This window comes from Argentina silus (assembly GCF_951799395.1).
Source record: "Argentina silus genome assembly, chromosome: 6".
Classification (NCBI taxonomy): Eukaryota; Metazoa; Chordata; class Actinopteri; order Argentiniformes; family Argentinidae; genus Argentina; species Argentina silus.
The window spans coordinates 17045736-17059239 of record NC_139660.1 but is presented as its reverse complement, the minus strand read 5'-3'; the positions used below and the strand labels follow the sequence as shown (position 1 = coordinate 17059239).

Sequence of the window (13504 nt, the reverse complement as noted above, 5' to 3'; positions counted from 1 at the left end):
CCTTTCCACACAAGATGATTGTTTATACAACTGAGCACTAAATTATTGGAGGCTTCCAAGGAATTGGAGCCTTGTCTTTGCAGCCTCCAGCTTGTTTATCCAAGGAGAAGTTTAGAATTCTTTCCACTGTATGTGATCTTCTACACTGTCTAGACTGATAAAACCGGTGCTCAATGCTTCTCCTGCTATGGGATCCTTTGTTGCAGAGGGCTCAGTAAAGATGGATTTTGTGTTGGAGGTGTTCTCCTCCCTGATGGGGCGCTGGATCAATACCCAGGGTGTTCTCCTGTTCCTACTGGTGTTGTTGATGGTGAAGTACATCAGAGATTTACCCCCTAAGACCCACCCACCAGGCCCCTTCCCCGTGCCTGTCATTGGAAACATTCTGAACATCAGCATCAAGGACCCCATGGGATCCTTGATAAAGGTCAGTAGAACTAATAGTACTTACTATTTTTACTGTATGACATTCCCACTGTTGTGTGGTATCAAATCTTTAGACCAATGTACAAATAGGGTGCGTTGTTGTCCAGTTGATGAATACCTTCAGTTCAGGGAACACCTGACCACTGTTGTGTGTTATCCAGTTGGTAGATACCTATGGGGATGTATCCACTGTAGACATGGGAGGAGGGATACGCTGTGTGCTCCTCTCAGGGCACAGAGCCTTTAAAGAGGCCTTTGTGGAGCAGGCAGAGACCTTTACCGACCGGCCATCTTACCCCCTCGCTGACAGGATGACCAGAGGCTTGGGTATTGTATGCAGACAGCATGTCTATAGTGTTATTCTGTACTGTGTATGCACAATAGAAAACATGAATATTAAAACAAACATTTACTCATGTTATCGTTCTGTGATCATAGGGCAGAATCATCCAGTCTAATGTTTGACAATTTTCAATCTTAATGAAATTGTCTGTCGTTGTGTGGATGTGTTTGTTTGTTGACTGGGTCTCCGTTCAGGCCTGCTCTCCTCCAACGGTCACATGTGGAGGCAGCAGAGGCGCTTTGCCCTGTCCACACTCAAGTACTTTGGGATGGGAAAGAAGACCCTAGAGAATTCCATCCTACGGGAGAGCCACTTCCTGTGTGACTCGTACCTGGCAGAGAGAGGTGAGTACAGTATGCAAAGGTTCACACTAAACTCCTACTCAATTATTGATCATGTATTTTTCAGACTGACTTATCCATAAGTTATGGCTCAGTCTGTCCCAACCAACCCTCTGTTCCAGGTCTGCCCTTTAACCCTCATGACATCACAAACAATGCAGTGGCCAACATAATATGCACGCTGGTGTTTGGCCGTAGGTTTGAATACTATGACCACCACTTCCATCACATGCTGAAGTGCTCCGAGGACGTGTTCCAACTGCCTGCTACATTCTGGGGTCGTGTACGTTTATAAACAGTAAAGACTTACCTTTCAGTTATTTCCTGGGAGTGCTTTAATATTCAGACAAGTGCATCTCTGGTATTGCTAATCAGGGAATCTATTTGGCAAAGGGAATTAAAATGTGTGATAGCATACAATATCTGTACAAGATTGAGTGATCAAGCTGAGCTTTGATAATAAACATGTCCTCTTCTTTTTATAGATGTATAATCTGTTTCCCACACTGATGCACTATCTCCCTGGGAAGCACCAGTCAACCTTCGCCAACCTCAGTAAGATAAAGCAGTTCATTAGACAGGAAATGGGGAAACATAAGGAGGACAGGAACTCCTCAAACCCCAGAGACTACATTGACTGTTACCTCGAAGAAGTAGAAAAGGTATTGCAGCTACTGGACTCACTTCCAACCTACCCTGTTACTACATACTAATAACTGCCACACTTGTTATTGCCCATATGTCAGCGTTTACATAGACATATCTCCTGTATATAGTATATCTGTGCATGTTCCTCATATTTACAGTATAGCCTGATATGACTAGGTTATTTTAAAGGATAACTTTTACTATCAGTACTTGAATGTCTGCAAAATCCCCAAAGCCTAAACAAGCCTGTTACAATTTCAAATCTGGTCATCTAAATAATAATTGATAGATGAGTAGCAGATTTTGACCTTGCACACAATTCTCCCTCTCCCCTGCAGAATCAGGATAAGGCTGCTGGCTTCACTGAGGAGAACCTCCTCTACTGTGTGGTAGATTTGTTTGGGGCCGGAACAGAAACTACCTCCAATACCCTACGCTGGGCGATGCTGTACATGGCCAAATATCCTGAGATTCAAGGTGTAATAACACTTTTTGTGTACTCCTTAAAATGTGGCACTCTCTGAATTAATTAAATTAAATTAAAAAAAACCCAGCACAGTACAGTTTAATTTGCCAACCATACTGTGTTAAAGCCATCCTCATCAGCTCCAGTTATTCATCTTACATACTCACTCTTCACTCTTAGAAAAAAAAGGTGCTACCTAAAACCATAAAAAGGTTCTTCAGCTGTCCCTTTGGGAGAACCCTTTGAAGAACCCTTTTTGGTTCCATATATAACCCTCTCCACAGATGGTTCTAAGCAGAACCCAAAATAGTTCAAGAGTTTTGGAACCCTTTTTCTAGGAGTGTAAGATCTCTTATCTCCCTCAACAGAGAAGGTCCAGACAGAGATTGACCATATCATAGGTCAGACCCGCCAGCCCTCCATGGATGACAGAGCCACTATGCCCTATACCTATGCTGTCATCCATGAGATCCAGAGATTCGGGAACATTGTCCCCTTCACACCACCCAGAGTGGCCAATAAGGACACCACCGTGGCTGGATATTTAATCCCCAAGGTGGGTGTGGGTTGACGGTGGAATAATGTTTTTGTACTTACCACTTAGTACCTGTTCTGTATGTTCTTTATAACAGGATACATGTCAAATTACGATTAACAGTTTTTTGATAGACATTGGTGGAAATGGGGGTTTAATTGGTTAATTTTGAATTACTTTAATTTCAGCATTTTCTTTTCACCCTTGGCGATGGGGTTTGACAATTTTAGCCTTTTTTTCACAGGGAATGATGGTGATGCCGCTGTTAAAGACAACACTAGAAGACAGGAATACTTATGCTACTCCTTATCAGTTTAACCCTGCACATTTCCTGGATGGAAATGGACAATTTGTCAGAAGAGACAATTTCATCCCCTTTTCAGTAGGTAATGTACCTAACCTTTCCATCCTCATTGCACTAGCCATCCACACAAGACTGCATGCTTTTGTGAATCTCTCAAGGAAGTATTACAATTTGTCTTCCTTGACTTCACTCTGGCTACATATGAAACAGTTATGTGAAACAGAATGTGGCGATGTAAACTCTTGAAGAGACAGAAGATACTGTTATTGTGTTACCATCTTACTGGAGTGTGCCAAACTATAGAGTCACACTTCTCAGACCAGGAACACAGACAGTAGATATGGGTATGAGGGTAAAGCAGGAACTTTACCTGCATATTAGCCCTTTTCAACTGTATGTGCTGTTTGTGTGTGTGTGTGTGTGTGTGTGTGTGTGTGTGTTATCCATTCTCTCTCAGGTAAGAGGATGTGTCCAGGTCAACAGCTGGCCGGGATGGAGCTATTTCTCTTCTTCACCTCCCTGCTCCAGAAGTTCATCTTTCGAGCTCCTGAGGGCTGTGAGCTGGGCCTAGAGAGACAATGGGGCATCACTCAAGGACCCAAGCCCTTCAAAATCTGTGCCCTGCCTCGATGAATACATCATGTGTTTATGTGTATGCACTGATTGCCAGAGAGATACATTTTGTACTAAAGCTGATGAAATAGATTCCTGGGGTGTGGGCGGTTTTCTAGGTGTGTGAACTGGATTACATTATTATTTTCATATCAAATTGTGTGTTCAAGCTGTAAAAGAGCCACATGAGGTTTAATTCCTAGCATTTACAGTAGATCTATGCAGTATTTTCTCACTTAAAAATGCAATTATAATAACACTGTTTGTCACTGTTTGTCACAAACCGGCACTCAATAAATAGTACAAATACATATACATTTCCTCAGTGTTCAAGTCCTGGTATATATATGATATGTATATGTTATATTGATCAGTGATCAGGACACGGTTGTTGAGAACTTCCATATTGCCTGGAGTAGTAATCTGATCTGGGCTAATTGATTATTTCTAGAGTTTCACAAATGACCATTCTATTCTGTCAATGGTATTATTTTTAATGATGGACCTCAAATAGGCTATGCAGACACAAAAGCATCACCTTATATGTCGAAAAATTGTAATTACATATTAAAGAATTTGAAAATAACATTCAGACAAAATCACGCCAGTTATACATAATGTGATTATTTATATTAATTCTTATACTATTAACATTTTCAAATATGTAAGTATTGTGTGTATCAAAATATAGTGGTTTATATTCTATAATCTCTCCCTAAACCATCAATTTAGATGGTTTAAGTTAATACGCAATTTCACTGACCTCTTGTGGAAAGTGAGGTGACTTTTGCAGTAAATTGCAATTGAGATCGAAGTTAAACTTGAGAACAAAGCAATCACATTTAAGCAGCTGTGAGTTTAAATTCTGTACACACGTCTCTGTTGGGTTTCGACAACATAGTCTCCAACGGAATACTTTCAGGGGGATCACTTCTGCAGACCAAAGAATATGTTCTGTGTGCATGTATTATCTGGCTATACCATCGTTGACCACGTGTGGTGCTGTAAGATACGGCAAAAACTAAAGATACGTTGCATGAGAGTTACGTGAATTGCAAAAGACATTACTGAGAGTTAGGAGAATGACGACTTGTGTGGCGGTTAGGCAGTATTAGGTATTAACTTTAAGTGGTTAAGGTTAGGGTAAGTTGTCAGGGGAAAACATTAGCTAACATTAGCATAAGCAAGAATTAGCACCGAAAACAAATAGGTTCCAAGCACGATTCGAACCAGAAAAGTTTGGGTTGCAAGGCTGGCAGTTCATGCCTCCACCACCCCACCAACCTCTTTATGCAGCGTTCTGCCTTTTGTATTTACATGGCAGTATAGCTAGATAATACATTCACACAGAACATATTCTTTGGTCTGCAGAAACAATCCCACAGAACCTATTCATTTGGAGACTGGGTTGGGTTTAGATGGCATGACTATGCTAAGCTATCGGTTAGAGCAATAGCCCCAATATTCCACTGAAAATTCTAAGCCATGCATATTGAACTGGAATAACAATAAGGGACCCATGCCATCACACATGGCGCAGGGTGGCACAGATTTCATAGTCGACAGGTGCCAGGGTGATGCCGAAGCGGTAGTCCATCACAGGCTTCACACCAGCAGGCATGGAGAAAGAAAACATCTGCATGAAGGAGGTGAAGAAGAGAAAGAGCTCCATTCTGGCCAGGTTTTCCCCAAGGCACACTCGTTTACCTGGGAGAGAGAGGAAGAGTTAGCTTCACACACTGTACCTTCACAGTGTTAACACTGCTGTAGACCTCTTTGTTACTGAGGAGGTTTGGGAATATATTTCACGATGTTGGCCCCTTTACCTGTGCATACTTCTGTTGCGCAAACTGTTTGAGTAATTGATTGTGCAATTTCATTGGCTTTAAATTCCTTGTCTTTCCTGTTTGAGATGTGGCCACCCACAGGAAGTAATGTAGACCGGAGGAATGGGCCCTTTTTGAATTGTTATAAACTCGATTCCTTGTGTCCTCTCCTCTGTCTTCTACTTCTAAGCTGGATCTTCTCATCCGATTAGGAAGCTAGTGGAAGACGGAGAAGAGGACACAAGGAATCAAGTTTCTAACACTTGAGAAAGGGCCATTGTGTCCCTGTTGCTGTAACTATGTGCTTGGGCTGAGACATGTGGAAGATAAAATAAGTAATATATTAAAGGATGAGATGCCTGCCCTGTTTTCTGTGTTCCTGATTTTGGTTTGTTGATTTACTTTTTGTGTTGCTCCCTTGACCAGGTTGATGGATAAAATGAAGTTATTCAGTGTTGGATATTATAATTGTTGGAGGAGGAAATAACATTTGTGAACTGTAAATGTTGTGTTGAATCCAACTCCCTATATTCTGCGTAGAGTGGCATAGTTTGGCACTTTGATATATATCATATGTGACATTATGGCATATACATAAGTCTATACAGTAGTCAAAATGCAATAACTGTCTGGTCCTGTCCAACATTGTAAAGATACTTGAAACAGCTTTTTTTTTTTGTCACTGATTCTCTCTTTTTTTATTATACTGTGGAGTGACCATTCAATAGATCATGAGTAATTAATTTATTTGTAGCAGTAATTTTGGCCTCTTTTTCAACATCACTCTTGAACAGAATAGTTTGGGACCAGAAAGGCAAATGACATTCATTGACAGTTTATATTGCTTTTTACCAGCAGAGAAAGGGATGAACGAAGCTTGTTTCACAAACTTCCCTTCAGTATTTAGGAAGTGGCCAGGATTAAAGGTGTTGGGAGTCTCCCATTCGTTCTTGTCAAACAACACAGAGGTCAGATTTGGAATGATAGTGGTACCCTATGGAAAGAGTCAGATCATCATCAATGCTCAGGACAGGATGAATAATGATGAATACAATATTTATACCATTGAGGTTACCTTAGGGACAATATATTCTCCCAATTTGATATCTTTATTGGTGATATGAGGTAGACTGAGAGGCACAATGTTGCCCATTCTCTGGACCTCATGCATGACAGCATCAGTGTAGGGCATGTTAGCTCTGTCTGCCATGGTTGGCTGTCGGGACTGGCCAATAACCTGGTCTATCTCAGCCTGGACCTTCTCTATAGAAGACAGAAGAGGAGGGGCAAGAATGGAAGTTGTTTATCAGTGGTCCCAGAGGGGTTTCAGAGGTACAGTGAAAAAACTATTTAGAATTTAGATCTACTGTATATTATTGTTACTGTAAAAAAGAATGTGTTCTCAAGGATGATACCTGCTTAAATAAATGCTAAATAAATACAAATATATAGAGACCCATGTCATATACAGGTGCAGTATTCCTACCTTGAATCTCTGGGTATTTGGACATGTAGAGGAAGCTCCAGCGCAGGGTGGTGGATGTGGTCTCAGATCCAGCAACAAACAGATCCTGAGTACACATGATCAGGTTCCCCTCATCAAACCCGGCAGCAACATCAGCCTTATTCTGGAGGTTACAAAGTACATATATCTTTTAACAGCATAACAAAATATATATGATGAATCTGTTACGACATATCATAACATATTGTGCAACAGAATGTGCCCTTCTTTCCACTGAATGATTAGCCCTGGTAGTGCAGCCAAGCAATAAAAGCCTTAGTACCTTAGTGTACCTTACATGCCTTAGTACCTTAATGACTATTAATTAATATTTATTATTAATAAAATTAATAATTATTAGGGGGTTGCCTATAACCTACATGAAATGAGTAGTAAGCAGTCAAATAAAAAATGTAAGGGTGTTGTAATGGAGTAGCTTGAAGTAACTTCAATTCCTATGGGTTACATGGGGATGCATGATGCGCGTTCAATGTAAAATAGCAGTCATGAATTAAACCAAGTTAGTTGCAGTCCTGACTCATTTAATATAATTGTTAGCTACAGTATGCAGAGGCATAATCACCAATATCATATGTCTAGTTGGTATACACTTTGAGATATTACATAACAGGCATAAGGTTCACTCTATAAACCATTCTCTGAATTAAAAGACAACTGATGTCACCTTCTGCATCTCGCTCAGGTAGCAGTCAATGTAATCCCTGGGTTCAGAGGGATCCCAGTTCTTCCTGTGCTCCTTGATCTCCATCCTCAAGAAGTCTTTGATCTCGACATAGAGCCTCGGGATCATCTGGTGAGGCCCTGGTAGACACCTCATCACCACAGGGAAGGAAGCTACTGAAGCTACTCTCAAACACAGACAGGGGCCAATAAAAATCAATACTATTAATAGATTTTATGCCTTTCCGTTTATTTTGACGAGTATAACTTTGAAAGAGGTTTATGACTGTAATGTCAAAATATTTATTCATACATTTGCAATAACATATCTTCTCTATAAAGTACCTGTGCCCAAATGGAGGCTTTCATATAAACGAGAGTGTCAAACATCTGCATCAACTTCTGAAACCTCTCATCACTGTACTCAAAGCGGTGTCCAAAGACCAGAGAGCAAATTATATTGGAGACAGCTTTGTTGATGTTCAGATGGGGCTGGAAGGGTTTGCCTGTAAAGTTCAACAGACATTTAATCATCATTCAACCCTGATGGAATTAATCAAATTCAATTCAGAAATATACTGTACCGTTAAATCCAACAATATCCTTGGATAAATATGAAAATTCGTCCAAGATAGCAGATTCCAAGGACTTCTTGCCAACTCCAAAATATTTGAGGGTGAAGAGGGCAAAACGCCTCTGCTGCTTCCAAAGGTATCCATTAGTATGAATAACACCTGATGAAGAATTATTCAAACAGAGTCTATGGGGAAGCACCAAAACGTTTAAGTTAAGTTAGTTTTATATTTGATGTTCGTCAGACATTCAACTCTACATCTCTTTGAGATAAAGCTCCTTATGATGGAAAAAATGTGTATGACGTTGCATAACCTTTTGCATAACCTAAGAAGATTCAATAGCGCTTGAGCCATATAATACAGAGATCTTAAACAAACTTCATTTAAACCTGAGACACACTAGCAAGGTTGCTTTCAAATAATAGTGTCCTTGGGCTGCTCATTAATCAAATAAACGACATGGATAGCGTGGGATGGGACAGGAGCTGAAATGTCAGATAGGTATTTTAGAAACAAACCTTTTCGCATGACTTTGGAGGATTGTTCCTTCCCACTATCTGCTTTCCCACTTTGTGACAATGTCAATGTAAAAATGTCTAGGCCTCAAGGAAGAATAACGTGAAGTCAAAGGAATCATATTCAAAACATTTCTTATATCGTGAGTAAGTAGCGCATCCCTGGGTAGTGCATTTGATTTGGCTGCTCCTATCGCGTTTATCCCAAACTAACCGTCAACTCCTTAGACTGCTTTTAAATAATAGGCTACTGTCCTTGGACTGCTTTCAAATACTAGGGTGTGCCTGATAGCGGATTTAAGAAACACTTTTGTAAGATTATTTCTTAAAATGACAGGACATCTTGGGATGGTTGTTCATAACCATTGTAAAAACTGCCCTTTAGGTTTTAAAATATATGGTAGCCTGACGGGTTGTCGCTAGTGTAGTAAAAGATGTACAAAGTGTTGTTAGCCTCGTTCCACTTAAGTACAATTTGAACAGCTCTCACCCCTATTGTTGGACACGTCGTCTTCGAGAGGAGTTGCTGGTCGGTCCGCCAGGCTCTCTCCCTGGGTCACCAGGGCTTCCTTTATTATCTTGAATCCGTTCAACACCACAGTCCACGTACGGCCCATTCTCAGACTGTATACATCCCCATACTTCTGAGATAGCTGTATGGAGAGGCATGCAATCAAGACAACATAGTGGCTGATTTACAGGCTTTTATTTATTCTAAATCAAGTTGTCTATTTTATAGGAAGAAGAATTCCACATATTAACTGTAGGCCTACCTGAGTCATATTTTCATGGGCCTTCTTGTAGTCTACAGAGAACATATTCCCCACAAATGGCAAAGTCGTGGGTCCAGGAGGAAATCTGCTTGGTCGACGGCCTATAACATAGTCTGCTAAGAGCAGGAAGACTGCAGAGAAGAGGAGCAGACCCTGGACATCTATCCACTGCCATAATGACCCAGACACAGCAGAGAATGAAGCCATTTTCACAAGCTAGAGCTTTAGTATATGCAGTATGTTCAAGCTGTGTGTTTGTGTGAGAGAGATCTGTGAACAATGATTTGCCTTATCAAAATGGGTTTTGAAGGGGGAAAAACGCATAGGTCAGTGACACAGCAGATTTAAGAATCAAGCAACACAATGTACTAATCAAGGGTTAATTCTGATTGTATTATTGGTTTTACTGGTTGGTGTGATAAATGTGTGTGCTCTGTAGTTGACAGAGGCGGAAAGAGGCTGTGGTGAGATGTAGAAGGGTAGGGCAGCCTTCTGAAAAAAAACAACCCTGCAGCCAGCCAGGGATCCTTCATTTGAGTAATTTTCTGCATTTCTTTACTCCTCCAGTACACACGGTGGCAGTAGTGGTCAAAATTACATTTGATAAACAAGACATAACATACGTACAATGACAACGTTTCCTTTCAGTGACCTCATCCGTCCTCCAACTGCAAATTCTTGAACTGACAGTGGGTCACACCAGTCCACGACTCAAGGAACATAATCATGGTTTTCGAGGAGAAAATGATCTTAAATGGGGAACCCGATGAGGTGCGACGTGATATTCCGATTTCCAAATCAATTTGTTATAAAATGAATAGGTCTAATATTGAGAAAGCCGGAGTGACTAGTGTATGTGTGTGAGCTAACTGTTAGCTAGCATAACTTGCTAGCAAGCAAATAGCAGCTTGTAAGCTACCAAGTCAGTGTCTTTTGAATGATTAATGTGTGTTTTTCATTCAGGAGGAAGAAGAGGAGGAGGAAGAACAGGAGGAGGAGGACATGGTGGTACGTACGTTTTCCTACTGTCACAGAGATGGGACTATGTCTGCTACTGCTGTCCTCATCTAACCTCTTTGCGTCTGTTGTCATGTGAGTCATTTTCGTGTACTCTGTCGTTCTGGTTTTGCTTCAGGACCCCATTGATACGGTGCGGCAGAAGTGTGAACAGGCGGAGCACTGTGTCCACACCCGGGAGAGACTGGATGCATGTGAGAACAGGGTTGGCTCTCGGTCTGAGACTGAGGAGGACTGCACAGAGGAGCTTTTCGACTTCCTTCACGCTAGGGACCACTGCGTAAGTGAGATCTGCCCATGTCAACCACAGTTAATATGGGGGTTCAAAGGTAGTCCTACAGAAGCAGTCAGAAATAGTCACACTCATGATAGAGTAGGTTGACGGGCAGATGTCTTTCTCTGTTAAGACTAAATATTAGACTGAGGCTAGACTGTCAGACTGCCAAGTCACTAGATACAGTGTGTTCCAGAGATGCATGTTTCTCTCCCTACTTCTTGGATAGCAGTCTGTTGCAGCCAGCATTGGGCTACACATTCACAGGCACCTCAACAGATGTTATATCAGGAGTAAATGGCTTGAGTTACAAGACACCTCAATATTTAATAATTAATCATACATAATACGTTATTTATTATTGGGAGTCAATGGTTGAGAGTCATGGTCTAGATTCCACTCCTCAAACCTATGCCTCCCAAGCTGGATAGCATCCTCCTCTATGCAGTCCTATGTACAAATAGTCAGAGACTTTGCCATGTATTCAAATAAAAAAGCTGGCCAAATGTGTCTGCAACTTTAGCTCCAACTCAGGATTTGGCTCACTAACTCCCTCTACTTGCTATTAATATACTTTGCAAGATAAATTTGGCAAGCGTGGTTCCCGTAAAAGGGGACTACCACCTGATGAACCATCAGTCAGTCAAACTGTGTCTTGGTGGGGTCATTTTTATTTCAATACATGGCAAGACTCTGACTCTGTCCGTAGGACTGCATGCTATGAGTGACGTTATTTGTATTAGGAATTATTAAAATTAAGTTTGAATGGAAAAGTTAAATATATTTTATTTGGTTGTGAACTGTTCCATTGAGGTGTTTAGTTGGATACAGATGGCATCAGTGGGACATGAACTTTGAATTTGGAGTTGACTATCAGCAGTGTAAAACAGCAGTGTAGTTGTCACTTTGTATGCATGCACATTTCTACCAAGTCTGCTCCAATATTTCACCATATCGGTTTACTTTTTTTTGGTCCTCCAGGTGGCACACAAAGTCTTCCATTCGGTCAAGTGAGGCCCCATCACGACTTCTGGATGCTCCCCTTCAGATGTAGAAATATATAACTTATGTGACAAGAACAAGGTTTTAAATGATCCCTGTAAGGATCTATGTTGTAACTTCAAGTGCATACTGTACTGTATCATGTTAATAAATTGTACATTTCGTGTTGAAGCTGTGCTGTTTGTTTTTTGTTTTTGATCGATGTAGCATTATATGTAGATATGTTGCGGATCTTCGAAGTGCAGCAAAGAGTTGTGATCTCTCAAAAACAGAAAAGTAAGTGTGTACAGGAGGCCTACTCATGTTTCACGGCTTTGACACATAAGATCATGGAAAACAACCTTCTGAATCATTCAAAGACGACTGACTTCCGAAGGCAGCCACCCCTGATGGATTTGTAAATAAGTAGAACTTACACCAGACAGATATCACCTGCTCCTGGATATGAGATACTGCCTTGAAACACTTACAAAACAGTTAGATTTTCTACGGTTAGACACAATGTAGTATACATTTCATCACCTATGCATACAATCCATCGCTTTTTATGTAGGAAAGACATGCGATGGACACTTCCTTCCAAATTGATCACATGGCACTATCAGTAATGCTTCAAAACAAAAAGTGATGGATTGTGTAGGTGATGAAATGTACACTCACTGAGCACTTTATTAAGAACAATATACTAATACTGTCTACTGTCTGTGTATATGTCTGTATTGATTGTCTATGTTAATGTTATTGTCTTGTTAATGTTTGTGATATGACACTTGATCTGAGCTTTATAACATGCTGTACTGAAAGCAAATTCCACCAACCTTGGTTGTGTGGTCCTTAATAAATGATTTGATTTGATTTGATTTGATTTGAATACTGGGTAGGGACTCCCTTTGCTCTCAAAACAGCCTCAATTCTTCATGGCATTGATTCCACAAGATGTTGGAAACATTCCTTTGAGATTCTGGTCCATGATGACATGATCATGATCATGCAATTCCTGCATATTTTTCAGGTGCACTTTCAAGCTGTGAATCTCACATTCTACCACATCCTAAAGGTGTTCTATTGGATTCAGATCCGGTGACTGGGAAGGTCACTGAAGAACACAGAACTCATTGTCATGTTCATGAAACCAGTTTGAGACGACTTTTGCTTTGTGACATAGCGAGTTAAAACATGAATGGAAAGTGATGGTATCACAATATTTTCTCTTATTTTTGCTGAAATAAACACAATTTACGCAACAAGAAGTATATACAATTGTATTTACAAAAGCTTACAAAAGCTTTAAAATGTACATGCTGGTGGAATTACATGTAATTTTACACATGCCAATTATATGAACTGTGTAGGACACATATAATGGACTGTACAAAATTATTTTTCAAAAATTTCAATACTTCTCTGGTACCACTCTACCCCTCAACACTTTTAGAATGCATATCAGGTGAGTTTGAATCTAGCAATGCTAGTTCAATACAGTCTATTATATGTGTCCTACACAGTCTAGATTGGGTACTCTGAGGCATATGGCCGCAGTAAATAGCCAGCAACATTTGCAATGACATTGCTCACGATTCAAACTAACCTGATATGCATTCTGGAAGTGTTGAGGAGTAGAGTGGTACCAGAGAAGTATTGAAATCTTTGAAAAATAGCTCT

General features: G+C 40.5%; 3 protein-coding genes across 3 annotated transcripts; 2 read left to right on the top strand and 1 right to left on the bottom strand.

The window, feature by feature from the left end:
* Positions 1 to 220: 220 nt before the first annotated feature.
* LOC310806285 (cytochrome P450 2J4-like) lies at positions 221 to 3696 on the top strand (the record flags this gene model as incomplete). The annotated part of the gene is made up of 9 exons (XM_083672337.1): positions 221 to 427; positions 588 to 753; positions 964 to 1113; positions 1233 to 1393; positions 1596 to 1772; positions 2097 to 2235; positions 2593 to 2780; positions 3004 to 3145; positions 3521 to 3696. 9 exons carry the CDS (start codon positions 221 to 223, stop codon positions 3694 to 3696), a joined length of 1506 nt encoding a protein of 501 aa, XP_083528463.1.
* A 1310-nt stretch (positions 3697 to 5006) lies between these two features.
* On the bottom strand, positions 5007 to 9594 carry LOC310806284 (cytochrome P450 2J6-like; the record flags this gene model as incomplete). Its single annotated transcript, XM_083672336.1, has 9 exons — positions 5007 to 5382; positions 6354 to 6495; positions 6577 to 6764; positions 6988 to 7129; positions 7691 to 7816; positions 8032 to 8192; positions 8271 to 8420; positions 9267 to 9429; positions 9550 to 9594. The coding sequence occupies 9 exons, from the start codon at positions 9592 to 9594 to the stop codon at positions 5201 to 5203; spliced, it is 1299 nt and encodes a 432-aa protein (XP_083528462.1). The 3' UTR covers positions 5007 to 5200.
* A 606-nt stretch (positions 9595 to 10200) lies between these two features.
* uqcrh (ubiquinol-cytochrome c reductase hinge protein) lies at positions 10201 to 12013 on the top strand. The gene is made up of 4 exons (XM_083672558.1): positions 10201 to 10320; positions 10513 to 10557; positions 10685 to 10846; positions 11822 to 12013. Exons 1-4 carry the CDS (start codon positions 10276 to 10278, stop codon positions 11852 to 11854), a joined length of 285 nt encoding a protein of 94 aa, XP_083528684.1. The 5' UTR covers positions 10201 to 10275; the 3' UTR covers positions 11855 to 12013.
* Positions 12014 to 13504: the final 1491 nt, after the last annotated feature.

Coding starts and splice junctions, on each gene's coding strand:
- uqcrh (XM_083672558.1), top strand. CDS start 10,276: ATGGTTTTCGAGGAGAAAATGATCTTAAATGGGGAACCCGATGAG. Junction 10,321..10,512: donor TAAATGGGGAACCCGATGAG/GTGCGACGTGAT, acceptor TTTTTCATTCAG/GAGGAAGAAGAGGAGGAGGA. Junction 10,847..11,821: donor TTCACGCTAGGGACCACTGC/GTAAGTGAGATC, acceptor TTGGTCCTCCAG/GTGGCACACAAAGTCTTCCA.